This window comes from Lactuca serriola, chromosome 2, assembly GCF_051521515.1.
Source record: "Lactuca serriola cultivar US96UC23 chromosome 2, Lser_US96UC23_V15, whole genome shotgun sequence".
NCBI classification, from domain to species: domain Eukaryota; kingdom Viridiplantae; phylum Streptophyta; class Magnoliopsida; order Asterales; family Asteraceae; genus Lactuca; species Lactuca serriola.
In genome coordinates, this window is record NC_136409.1 from 223048144 (window position 1) to 223061867 (window position 13724).

The 13724-nt window shown below is 32.9% G+C and overlaps 1 protein-coding gene across 1 annotated transcript; it reads right to left on the bottom strand.

Moving 5' to 3' along the window:
* Window positions 1-9781: 9781 nt before the first annotated feature.
* On the bottom strand, window positions 9782-12374 carry LOC145088673 (transcription factor MYB4-like). Its single transcript, XM_079027059.1, has 4 exons — window positions 12236-12374; window positions 10855-11027; window positions 10447-10576; window positions 9782-10362 (listed from the first exon to the last, which is right to left on the bottom strand). The coding sequence occupies exons 2-4, from the start codon at window positions 10985-10987 to the stop codon at window positions 9972-9974; spliced, it is 654 nt and encodes a 217-aa protein (XP_078883185.1). The 5' UTR covers window positions 10988-11027; window positions 12236-12374; the 3' UTR covers window positions 9782-9971.
* Between the last annotated feature and the right edge of the window lie 1350 nt (window positions 12375-13724).

Sequence of the window (13724 nt, forward strand, 5' to 3'; positions counted from 1 at the left end):
TGGTTTCCAGGGGCATTTTGGTAATTTTGTAGTATTGTGATTCTGGGAACACGTTAAATGTTTTGTATTGAAAACCTTTTTGTAAAGATTTAATGGAATCAAGATGTTTTTGAAAAAGTTAAAATTGGTTGTACTTTTCGGTCGTTACATTTTATTTACAGAAAAACACAGAACACCGATTAAAACATCGAAAAAACCCTTTTCGGCCGGTTTCACAGATTTTGCCAGTATTCTGTCATTTTTCGTTAGTTTGCTCAAAATTTTGGGACTTTTCCAAAAATTACATAATAACCAAAATATTTGGACTTTTTTGAAAATTACCATGAAATTAATTGCTATTATTATTAACAAATCATTTATAAACATAAAAAATATTTTTATTATAAAAAAGAAAATACATTTGTTGCTAATTTATATGAATAAATTGGTGGTCTAACACACATCTATAAAATGTGAAAAATGAACGGTGAATGATAATTTAAATGCAAACAAGTGATGGGTTATTATCTATTTAAATTGTCATTCAAAGTTTATTTTTCAATCTCGATAGATGTGTGTAATTTTATGGTTGTTACAATGTAATGTTTGGAGGTTAGGTGGTAGTTAGGTTAAACAACATAATGAAAGATCTATATGTTCGTGTAATGATATTTTTTGATAACACGTGATCATATAACATCCTGCCTAATAGCAAGTAGACACTTATTGATTGTGTATTAATAAGTATTATCAACTCTTGTATTGGTCATGCCTAACAGATTACTTATCACTATTACACCCACAACGATACATAGGAAGAACATAGAGACTTTGAAGTGGTCAACAAACAATAAAGAAGTACATAGTCGACCATTCTATTCCTAGAAATTAACAACATATGTATTTCCTTTGTTTATAATAATTTTTTTTATGTTTATAAATGATTTGTTAATAATAATATCCATTAATTCCATAGAAAATTTCAAAATATCCCAATATTTTTGTTATCGGGTAATTTTCAGAAAAGTCCTAATATTTTGAGCAAACTAACGAAAAAGGACATAATACCGGCTAAATCTACGAACCCGGCCAAAAAGTGTTTTTTCGAAGTTTTAGCTAGTATTCCGTACTTTTCTGTAAACAAAAAATAGTTTGGGACTTATTCATAAATTAGACTAAAATTTTAGGACTTTTCTAGAGATTTCCTTACCTCAAATTGGAAATTTTGAAACTTAAAGTGCTAAAGTTAATGCTGAACAGAAAAAGAATGTACGATCATTCTCAAGCTAAGAGTTTCAAATGAGAACATGCATCCTTACTCTATTCTGTACACAAAAATATAATTTCTCTTTTCAAACTACAAAGTATTGTATGAAGCTTTGGTTTTAAGTATAGGCACTAAGAGCACCCACATCGAATTCCATGCATGTACAATGCCTTGTGGAAAAGTTAATATACTAATTAAAAAACTAATATATGTCAAGTGGATGAAAAAATTTTATATTGATTAAAATAGTCCCCGCCTCTATTCCCATCACATCACCTATTTAGATTGAATAAAAAAAATTAATAAACTACGATTGATAAATGGTTTTACAAACGGAAGGAAGGAAGCTTAAAGGAAGAGTATGTTGAAACATTTCCCAAGATAGATTGCTTAGAGTTATGATATCATCGCATGGTACGATGATCGGATTTTTGAGTTGCTGCTTAAGACTTATGATAGATTGCTTAGAAATTTGTAATAACATAGTTTTCATTTGTAATTACATTGTAATGAAAAGTTTTTCTGCATTTTATAAATAAATTAAATTTTGTTTATTTTTATATTATATCTTCTTATAATGGCATTTGTGAAAAATTAATGTTTATATGTTTCTATTGTTAGCAATATGAATTTGATTCTTTAGTTTGTGGTAGTGTCAAAATTTACCAAATAAGAAAAGATTCTCATCACCCAAGTTTTAGTTGGATAGAAACTTGGAATCATGTAACTTGCATTGTGTGATGAATGAGAACCTTCATCTTTGGGAACTTAAGACTAATTCCTTGTTCACATGTATATGTGACTCAAGTGAAGGACTAGGAGATTGGGTACACTTGGTTGTGCGATGGTCAGGTCCACTACAAAGATCGATAAGTATAATTTTGAATATGGTTATGCTTACACGATTAAGTATAATTTTGAATCATTGATAAGGTTTCAATGTATGGCATAACGAATGAGAAAAATCAAATTAGGCAGAAATATAAAACTTTCTCCAATCTGAAAAGATGAGAGAGTACTTTAGTATCGTGTTTTATGATCATCTTAATGATTATGAAAAAATCATATCATAATTGATCCTCTAAGGATATCTTAGTGCATTTGTATGGCTAAGAAGAGGAATTGTGAATTGTTGAAATGGTTAAAAGATGAATCATACTTCATTCCAAGAATAAGTCTTAGAGTCATACTCAAGATTGTAACTTGAGTGACATAATCTTAAGAAATGTTTATTACACTTGTCAAATGTAGAGTAAAATGTTTCTTACTCTTGTACATTTGAAATTGGTAAGTTGTGATGTCTTGGTAAGGACAAAGACTAACTAAGACCAATTGTGTGAAGTGTTTATCTTGATAAGAATCCGCACTAACTCTTGAATATTTGTTTGTCAACGAATGGTTCATGACAAGAGAATCTTATATGTCAAGAGGTCAGTGTGAGTCTTAAAGATCTTGACAAGTTTCAAGAACTAATCAAGAATAAACCTATTGTTAATCACTAGCACACGACTTGAGGTTTATAACCTATCATGCTGATATATTCTTGTTTTTGTGCTCATTCCAGTTGAAGTTGACTATGCATGTGAGTGCTATGAGTTCTCAATTGTTTGCATAACAACTTGGAAGCAATGGTAGGCCGTTGTGCTGCTAGGTGGCAAGAAATTAAGATTAAACAAGTTTAGTCCATATGGGTTTGGATTTGTCACTAACCTTGTCTTGTGATTATGGCCAAGGTTCTAAATGGCGTGAGGCGTGGCGTGGCGGCAAGGTCAAGCCTCAAGCTTAACGAGTCATGGCGAGCCATGGCGTGTTTCAAGGCATGATGTAAGGCGGCGATTTTGTATTAATTTAAAATTATATTACCACATAAATATAAATTTATATTAAATATAACCATTTTTTAGAAGTGTTAGATCAATAGTTAGTAACAAAAAATTTAACGAAAACCATAATACATGTATCTCTGATTAGAAAAAACATAACAAAGAGCACAAAACCGTGTCTCAAACGAAAAAACACGCGCCATAACATGCCATAACGCGTCATGGCGCACCATATCACGCCTTGCCACGCGTCACGCCTAACAGGAACATTATGAGGCTTTTCGTAACGGCGGAGCCACACCTCACGCCATGGCGCGCCTTTTAGAACACTGATTATGGCTATGACAAATTCACATGGAGAGGAACATATACACCATTAAATCTAAGTGTCATAAGGTTTCTCTCCAATTCATGAAAATGATTGTGAGGAAACGCTTTCACTAAGTAGATTTTAAGGATATAGCAATTGTGTTATTTGCATTCTCAAATTTGATTATGATTACGGCATCCCTCTTCATATTTCGAATTGTGAGAAATGGCAAAGGTCTAAACGTTTGAGACTTGTTGTTGTAAGTTCCAAAATTGTTCAGACACACATGTGAGCTATCTAAGGAAAGGTGTATGAGTTTGAGAAGCCAAGATAAAATCTTATCGAAGCATCTCGTATCGAAAATATCAACTTTGGTAAGAACGTCAATAAGTATTGATTTCTAGAAGTACAATTGATTTCTGAATACATGTCAAAGCTAGTGGGAGCATAAGTGTTATGCTAGTAAGATAATAATTATTATGCTAGTGGGAGCATAATTATTATGAAAAGTGTTGCAAGTTAGCAATGTTAATTATAGAAAACAAAAGTTTCAATTTGAAAAGATGTAGGGTTTGAAAAGTTGTTTTGCTATAATTAAGGGAGAGGAATTCGTACTTCATTTCAAATCTAAAAGCTTAGATTGAGATTTTAATCAAATTTAGTCAAAAATATATATGAATGTTATGTTGGAATGGTTCAACATAAGGAAATTCTATATATGGGAGGTTGTCTCTAAAGCATACCCTCGTAAATGAATATGAAGAGAAGCTTGATTCATCATGGAACGATCCATGTTTATTAAGGTTCGATTGTGCCTCTCAGCCACACCATTGAATTGTGGTGTTCTGGGAGGAGTCAATTGTGAAACAAATCCACATTCCTTAAGATAGTCATGGAACTCGATACTGAGATACTCACCACCACTATCAGATCTAAGCATCTTTATCTTCATCCCCAATTGATTCTCGACTTCATGCTTAATCTTTTGAACTTTTCTAAGGTTTTCGATTTATGTTTGAATAATTAAATAAAACCATATTTGTTATAATCATCTATAAATGTCACATAATATTGATTAGCATCCCTTGTGACGGGTCTGAATGGTCTATACACATCCATATGGATGAGGTCCAATAATCTCTCACCTCTTTCACATGTTCCAGTGAAAGGTGATTTTGTCATCTTACCTAATATACAATATTCACATTCATCATTTGTTCTTAGATCGAATGATTCCAACACTCCATCCTTTTGGAGTTAGGCAACGCGTTTCTTGTTTATGTGCCCAAGACGACAATGCCACAAACATGCCTTGTCCACACCATTGGACTAATCAATATAAATCACACTATTGTCTAGGTTATCAACACAAGTCATAATATCATACACACAATTACAAGGTAAAGCTTTAAACATAAAAAAACATTAAGATAAGAAAAAATAGATCCAATATCATTATCAAATGAATATTTAAAACCTTGTATACACAATGCTTCAAAAGAAATAATGGTGTGTGTCATATCTAACGAATAACAGCATTTCAACAAATTAAACCTAACACTAGTACCTAACATAAGGTCATAAGTCCAAATCTTGGTAACATGTGAAGATCACCTATCCCCATGATCAGGTTCAACCTTCCATGCTCCACTTCCTCACTTTCTCTTAGCCCCTACAAATTAGAACAATGTGAAAACCGCATTCTATGCCAAGGAACCAATAATAAGAAAGTTGTGTGTTATTAACTTGAACAATGTAAATACCTGAAGAGGACACATTGATCTTTCCATCTTTCATGTCCTACAAGTATTTGAAGCAGATTCTTCTCCAATGACCCTTTTTCGCCATAATAGAAGCAAATGGCCTCTTTGGGATCACTGATCGTAGGTACATCAAAGTTAGGCTTCATCTTGGACCCACTGCTAGATTAATGAATTACCAATTATTCTTTAATTAACAAGTTAAATTAATTTAAATCATTAGAGATTTAAATAATTTTCTTATATTAAAAAATTAACAAAATAATTCAAATTTAAATTATTAGGGATTAAATAATTATCTTCAGTTAAACAATTAATAAAACAATTCAAATTTAATTCTAATCCCAAGAACCCTTCTAATTTTCAAAAATAAGGTTTAGGGTTACTAGGTTTTTAATTATCCAAATTTTAAGGTATTTAAAATTGTAATTAAGGAAACTAGAAACCCTAAGAGATACCTATCAATTACCAAAAATAAGGGGTGGAGTACATGGTTTCAAGAACCCTAATGTTTTGCAAAAATTCAAGCCAATAGGGTTTTGTTTCAGTAAACCCTAACTTCGATCCATTCACTATTATGCATAATAAAATAGAAAACTAAGGTTCTGATACCACTAATGGGGTTTCTTGGTTACAAAATTACATATGAGCAGAAAAACACTTAACCCTTAAGTTCACATGCAACTTAGATTGGATTTATGTTTTCTCTATTGATAGCAATAAACTATAAATATCAAGAACCCTAAGGAAAGCCTATGAAAATCGAAATTCATATAGGGTTAGAGTATACATACCTTTTTATTATTATAGAAAATAATCAAATCAAATCCTCTTGAAATTCCTTGGAAAGCAAGCACCAAAAGCTTGAGTGCCACAAATGACTTGTACCCAAAGCCCTAGCAACTAGAAGACTTGAGGAGAGAGGAGAAGGAGATAAAAATTTTGGCTCTATGATAGTGAGGAAGATTAACGAAAAATAGGTTCCCAATGGATACTATTTATAGCTGATAAGGAAGCCTTGGATAACCCTAATTGAATATTATAATAATATTTTAAGTTAGGTAATTATCCAACTCTTTATTTATCTATAAGAAACATTATAGAAACCCTAATGGAAAACCCTAAAATCGGCCACCTTATGAGGATTATAGAATCCCTCTCTTATTCAATTATTGAACAATTATAGTTTAGCCCCAACATTTTCAATTAATTCTAATTAACCCGAAATTAATTCCAGTTAATTTGTAATTAATTCTTAATTAATAATTATTGTTACAAATTAATATAGTAATCATATAATATATTAATAAATCGTTTATTTAATTTCTAATTAATTTATTAATCATATAATTAAATTAACAAATCAACTTGTCTCTCCAAAAGTCATCATATTTAGTTATTGGTTATGAGGGCAACTCAAAAAGGATTTTGCTTCTAATTCAAGAATATGCCATCAGTTCATGTTTGCACGGCGCGCCCTCATTTACAGCCTATAAATAGTTACATTGTGCAGCCATTTTCTTCACCCATTTAGTCCTGAATCCTCTGGAATCCTTTCCACCCCTCAGCCCATTTACTCCCTAGTTCCCGACTACTTTAGCGAGACCCTGCGGCATCGAAGATCCGAAGAAATAGAGGTTACCAGGTCAGAGTTCTACTTACATAATTACTGGTTCTCGTTATAAACTTTGTAAGTTAACCTACACTTATATTAATTCAAGTGTAACTTATATTTATAATCATAATCGTTATTACGAACCTATAAATAAGATTTATTAGTGATTCCAAGTCATAATATTGATTGATTTACTTATGGGAGTGATGTCTAGGCTGGATTTTTGTGAGGTGTTTAAAGTGGGATTCCAAACAGTTTACTCTGTATACCAAACAAACCCTACCTCCGATATGTCCTACCTGGTTATTACCTACTTGATAGATCTTGATGTAGACATTGAGATTGTTGAGGAATCTATATTATCATTAGTCATGTAGAATTCAGACTAAGACTTAGTAACAATTATACTTGGGTCACGTCAAAGGAACAGATAAGTGCTAAGGGAAAGCGTTGCCCAAATTCCGAGGCGTACACTTTTAACAAGTGAGTGTATAGTTACTTTCAACTTATACATAGATATGAAGTATCTTTAAAAGCTATATGTGTTTATTATATGTGTTCATGATATTTTTGTTATATGCAATAATATGATATGATTTTTACTTGTATAAATTACTTTATTATATTTAAATTTGCATTGGGTAGTAAAGGGTTTTGGGAAAATAAAATAATTATGAAAGGTCATGCATTGTAATATCTATAAAACTGGGACCAGTCATCTAACAAAATATAGATGATAATCACTGACTATACTAGATAATCTAGTGGAACGCTAGCAGGTTCGCCATATGTAGGTGTTAATGATTATACTTTTCAGGGAAAAGGGAAAGTTGTTCATTCGGGTACTCTATCCCCCCTCAGGGTTGCCTTATTGACACATATTGCTATAGATTCTCCAAAGTAGTATTGTCTACTCATAGAGATCCTTTAGGATAGTTCCAACGAGATCATCATCGTAGGATCAATAAGTGAGAATAATGGGAATGGGTAATGGGGTTCTTTGCTTATTGTGAAAATATATAATTAAAATATTATGAGTTGAAAACCATATGTGCTCATCAGGCTCCCAAGCCTTGTCCACTCAGTTTCTTTGTATCACAGGTAGTGGTACGAAGGAACAATCCACTGAGATATTCGAAGAGTTTAGGCTATTAGTACAATAAGTTAATGTAAGGCTTGTAATGATTATGTTTATGCTTATGTTTTGTATTAGTTATGACATTTCAAGTTTTAATAATCAATGAAAAACATTTTTTCTTCAATACTTTTATGGGACAAATTTCACACTTGTAAAGAATACTCTATTTTAAAATAAGCATAAAAAAGGTCTTTTCGGACCGTGAAAATTGGGGATGTCACATAGCAGGGTAGGGTGGGATTCCTAATGACCTAGGGAAATGTTAAAATGTGCATGTATGGGCACTTGCGTAAAAGGGGTCCTAGAAGGGGAATTTAGGAAGATTAGTGGTATATACTCGTTCGAGTATGGGTAAATGTGATTAGAATGGTTAGTAGTAGTCATAAGTAGAGACTTAGGAACATTGAGACAATTCTTGGGATGAGTACAGATAGGTGTGGAAGGTAGTATGTGCCCAATACTACCAAAAGCAAAGGATCCGTTCGAGGATTAGGAAGAGTTGAAAATGTTACTAAGGAGTTGGTTGATGGTAGATAGCATGGTTTGGTACCATGATTCGTTGCAATATGATTCCGTCTTTATCGGTCTTTCGGTTATGGTTGTTTAGGAGGAGGAAGAGTATGGTGATTGTCTGGACCTTAGTGGCCATGACAGATTGGGACTGAATGGTGCATACTTGTGTGAGTTGGTTAATTCTAAGGTCTCGAGGACCTTGTCTGAAGTAGTAACAGTTTGAGTTGTGAGACTCAAGTAGGAAGTGATTGTGATGATCGACTCGAGGATTGCAGCCTGAGTCTAGTTGTTCAGCTGATGGCTCAGTATATTTTTTTCTACGACAAGGCTATGTTCTTCTAGCCTCCCGTATTCGAGGAGAGGAGAGTGAGGGATCAGGTATATGATCTCTGATTTGGGATGTAGACCCAACATGGGAAAAAAGAGCAGGTGCAGGTTCAGGCACCACCAGAAATGAGAGATTTAAAGATTTGGACATTCATTTGGATGATCCGAGTAGTTGTGGTTTTCGCGACAAGTGTGGGTAGCAGCACTAGAGGGATCTTGTTGTCGGTCATAATGGTCCTTTTTTGAAAAACTAAAATGTTAACCCGGTTAACCCTAGCCTTGTCATCAATGGAGACTGCCACATTTTACGAAAATCAAAGTCCATTGTCGTCCCAACCTTCATCTCCGATATGTGATACTCTACAACCACTACCATCTCCTCCACTTGATAATCATAATCATCACCCGAATCAGAAATCGAAGAGGGCCATCACAATTTTGCAAAAAATAAGATTACCATAGTTCAAGTTAATCAGATCCAAACTACAAAATCAGTTCATGGCGATGTACATAAGTTCCTCTAAATTTGCATTAGAATAAATGGCGAAGAGGAGATCATTCATGGTCATCTACAAGTGGAAAGGAAGTTGGGATCACAGTTCAATTTTCCCTAGAGAAACTGATTGAAAATCCACCACTTGATACCATCGTCAAACACTCATCTATGTTGGCCATTTTGGTGATCTCCGACAAGCTGACTACAACAAAAGACACTGTTGTCTCTAAGGGTGTTCGATTTACATTTTTTTTGTTCGATTTACATTTTTTTCAATCTAACAGAATGAACAATTTACATTTTTTTCTTGACTAAATTATACCATATATTTTCTAATTCACTTGTTTTTTCAAATGATCCAAGTAACAAAGAAAAATCATAATCTTAATTGATTTTTATTAAACACAATAAACAGATTATTACAGCTTTAAATCTTAACAACCAGTTTAAACACAAATCTAGATAAACCTACGACAACGACCAAATAAAACATTGCCAAGTAGAATTCTTGTAATTTCGAGATCCAAATTCTAAATAGAGAAAGAAAAAAAAAAAAAAAAAAAAAAAACAAATATATATCAAAACTTGAGAAAATTAATGTTCATGTACAAAAACAACATTTTGGATAGCGTTTTCTTTTTCAATCCTCTAATTGGGGAAAGCAAGATTTGTCCTAATTTAGAACTCCATTTAATTCTATGTTTGTTTGTTTTACCTAAAAATTAAAATCGTGTTTTCAAGTATCAACATTCAAACTCCTCCTTACCTAATTTAGATTTAGAATCCTCCTCCCATGACTCTACATATTCTTGATTCAAATCAAATAACAACCGCTGCTGCTGTAACGAGGGACGTGACATCGAATCATCTGAAAGTCTATGAGATGATGTTGATTCGTTGGATACTCTGTTATCACTTGATGTTGAAACAACACTAGCAAAGTTTATAATCCGATTCTGTTGAATGTTTGAACTTTGGTGGTGGTGTTGTTGTTCTTGTTGTTCTTGTTTCAGTTCATGAACAAGAACAAGGTGGTGATTTTGTTTGGTGTTTCGTTTTTTCAAATGGGTGTGCCAGTGGTTCTTGATTTCGTTGTCACTTCTTCCTGGTAATTGTGCTGCAATCGCAGACCATCTGTAAATCGTTGTGAGAAAATCTTTATGTTATAGATAGGCACTAAAAAAATCAAATTCAAATATGATTCAACAAATCGCATACTTGTTTCCAATCTCTTGATGAAATTTGATGATGATATCTTCTTCTTCCTTGCTGAAATTTCCGCGTTTCACACTTGGTCTAAGATAATTCATCCATCTCAATCTGCAACTCTTGCCGCACCTTGACAAACCTAATTACATCACCAATTAAGATTAAATTCAGCACTTCACCAGATCTTCCGTCGATGCAAAACAAAATTAATCTGATTTGCACATTAATTTTGCTTTAGTTTCGATAAATCAAACAATTCTCCAGACATACATACATACATACATACATACATACAAATCAAATCAAACAAATAATTGAGCTAATTTTCCTTAAGTTTCAATAGATCAAACAATTCTACACAAATTTGTGTATTGGAACTTGTTATACGCAAAGAAAGGGGATGAAGACGAATCATACCGGCATATTTGGGAAGTTCACGCCAATTCCAGTGGCCATAGCGTTCAATGTAATCCCGTAGCTTATTATCTTCTTCTTCGCTCCAAGCACCCTTTTTCATGCCATTTTTGTCGATGCAAGGTGCCCTCACCATTTTCAGATCTCTCTTTGACTATCTGTTTCTCTCTCTTGGGCTGCCATCATGATGAGTCCAAGTCTAGGTTTGTTAGCAATCAGCATTCATTATTTTAATGTTTAAATTTACAGTCTCACTACCTAAACTATATTTGACATTCTATTTAAACCCCGAATTTCTTGAAGCACAAATAAATAACCCCTCCCTTTTTGACATTTGTGGCGGCTGGTCCCTCAGTTAGCCACCGCAAAACATATTTTATTAACATTATTAAGCATTCACAATCAAGAAAAGTCAAGGTTTAATAACTTAATGCAAGTTTTGCATCATCAAACTGGTTGTTGAACCACTTTAATCTTGTTATACTTTCTATTTCTGTCCATCTCATTTATAGTTATTTAGTTTTTTACGTAGTATTTCAAGAACTAATTGCTATTAAACAAAAATACACTAATTTTTTAAAAAGTTAAAATTAATTAAAGAAAAAGACAATTTATGTTTGATTTTTTTTTTCTTTTAAAAAATACATTAGTTCATTACATATATATATATATATATATATATATATATATATATAATTATAAGAATAAAAAACGATGTAAATATTGTATGACCATTACTAATATAATGTTTGATAGTGGAGATCAAATGAAACAAATTAATTGTCCAAAAAATTATAAAGATTTGAATGTTAAATATAAATAAAAAGTTGATTAAAATATTATTTAATAAATAAGGTTAAATTTACTGAATTCAAAACTAAAAGAGTTGTTTCTTAAATTTAACGGTTGATGAAAAAGATTATCTACATGGTCGCCACTTGACCACTTTAAAGTCTTTACATTGTAAAAGACATTTTAACGATATGTTTTTATTAGAAAAAAAAAACTCTTATGAGATAGTTGGGAATGCTCTTATGTTGATAAATTGTTATAAAATTTCTATAAAAGTCAAAGTCGTAGTTATACAATAATAAAAAAAGAGTACAATTTTTGCTCAAGAAAACATCGTGGTCTTTAACGCAAAATATATAGTTACATAGTATCCAATAACGTTTTTATTAATATTTTTATAAATATACCAAAAAATAAAAAGTAAAAATATATGTCACATTTACTATGGTTTCTCAAAATGTATTCTGTTTAAACCAATAAGTCATAGACGAGGCATGAACTACAATAAAGTGTGTGGGTGAATACGACTAACGGTATATGAAAAGCTGTAAAGTTTGTGAGTGGAAGTGTAAAAATAAGATATGTAGGGTACCCAAATGTAACTTAGCCGCGTTTTGGTGATCATCATGCATTCATACTCATTATTTAATATCTGAACCGGCCAGATGGATTCGATTCACCCAACACCTCTACTCCATTCATTTATGCCAATTTTTGTTTTCTTGAAGTAGTTGGAGGAAAGCGCTTTAGTCGACACCATACTCTACCTAACCTTTATATTAATTTAATCGACTGAATTACAAAACTAGTCCCTTCATTGTTGTGAATGCTAGATTTGGACCATATAAGGCCATCCATAATACTTCTCACGCGCACCACGAACCACTTTCAGCTCCATCTAGCCATCATGACCCATGAACCAACTTTGGTCCACATATCAAGAGAGAGAGAGAGAGAGAGAGAGAGAGAGAGAGAGAGAGAGAGAGAGACTCGTTGTAGCTCGTTCTTGACTTCACAGAGCACCACGACCATGTCCGACCACGAAGTTCCGGAACGGTGTGCACAATCGTGGTTCGTGGCCATCTAGACCACGAACACCATTATGATACCCATTGTGGATGGCCTAATTGTTCTAATCCCTCATTTTTGTTAAGTGTTTGATTCATGATGTATTCAGAATTACTAAAAAAAAATGAAATTTAAGTTTTCATATTTCTAAATTTCGATGGACTCACTGAGGATTAATTATTCATGCCTATTTAAGACGTTTTCTTCTAAATCGGGAATAGGATTCATGATAAAATGAATATTATATTAAAGTGATTTTGTTGCAACAAAACAATCAGATTCATGATAAAATGAATATTATATTAAAGTGATTTTGTTGCAACAAAACAATCACATTCACTTCGTGATGACGATGCTGTGTGCTTGGTTTTGCATTCCCAAAAAAATGTGAAATTATATGTAATGAAATTATTTAACACAAAATTAAAACGTGTACAATCTATTAGACCATGCGGTATGGGCCAACAACGAGAAGCAACCAGATGATGTGGCACATGAAAACGCCGTCGTGACGGGGGGAACACCGCCCCCCCCCCCCTTCTCGTTTCTTCTCGTCATGACACTTCTCGTGCTCGTCACAACATATTGAAACGAGAATCAGAACCAATCAAAATCATTTTTCTTCATTTTCTCTCTTTCTCTCACTACCTTTTTCTACTTCTTAACAAGTTATGACATTGGAACACCACCCCCTCTTCTTGTTGCTTCTTGTCATAACACCACTTCATGTTGCCCATACCATATGCTCTTATTTTAGCTCATTGACCTTGGATTTGATTATCCTTTCAACTCAAAACTTCTAGTGATTTTATTGGATGTAATTGTTATACAAGACAATATTAGGCCAAGGAAGTGGCTCGGCACCACCCATCGGCATTGCTAAGGTAGCTCGGCGCATACCATCCCATCTCTATTATGCTTAATCAACAACCCCTATTGGAAATCTCTCTCTTGACAAGCCAATAACATTTAATTTATGTACGTTATAAACACCAACCTAATATATATATATA

Bases quoted from the DNA above. Each gene is read 5' to 3' on its own strand.
- LOC145088673 (XM_079027059.1), bottom strand. From the start codon at position 10,987: ATGGTGAGGGCACCTTGCATCGACAAAAATGGCATGAAAAAGGGTGCT. The intron at 10,577-10,854 runs GTATGATTCGTC...TGATGTAATTAG, and splicing joins TGAACTTCCCAAATATGCCG to GTTTGTCAAGGTGCGGCAAG. The intron at 10,363-10,446 runs GTATGCGATTTG...AACGATTTACAG, and splicing joins CATCAAGAGATTGGAAACAA to ATGGTCTGCGATTGCAGCAC.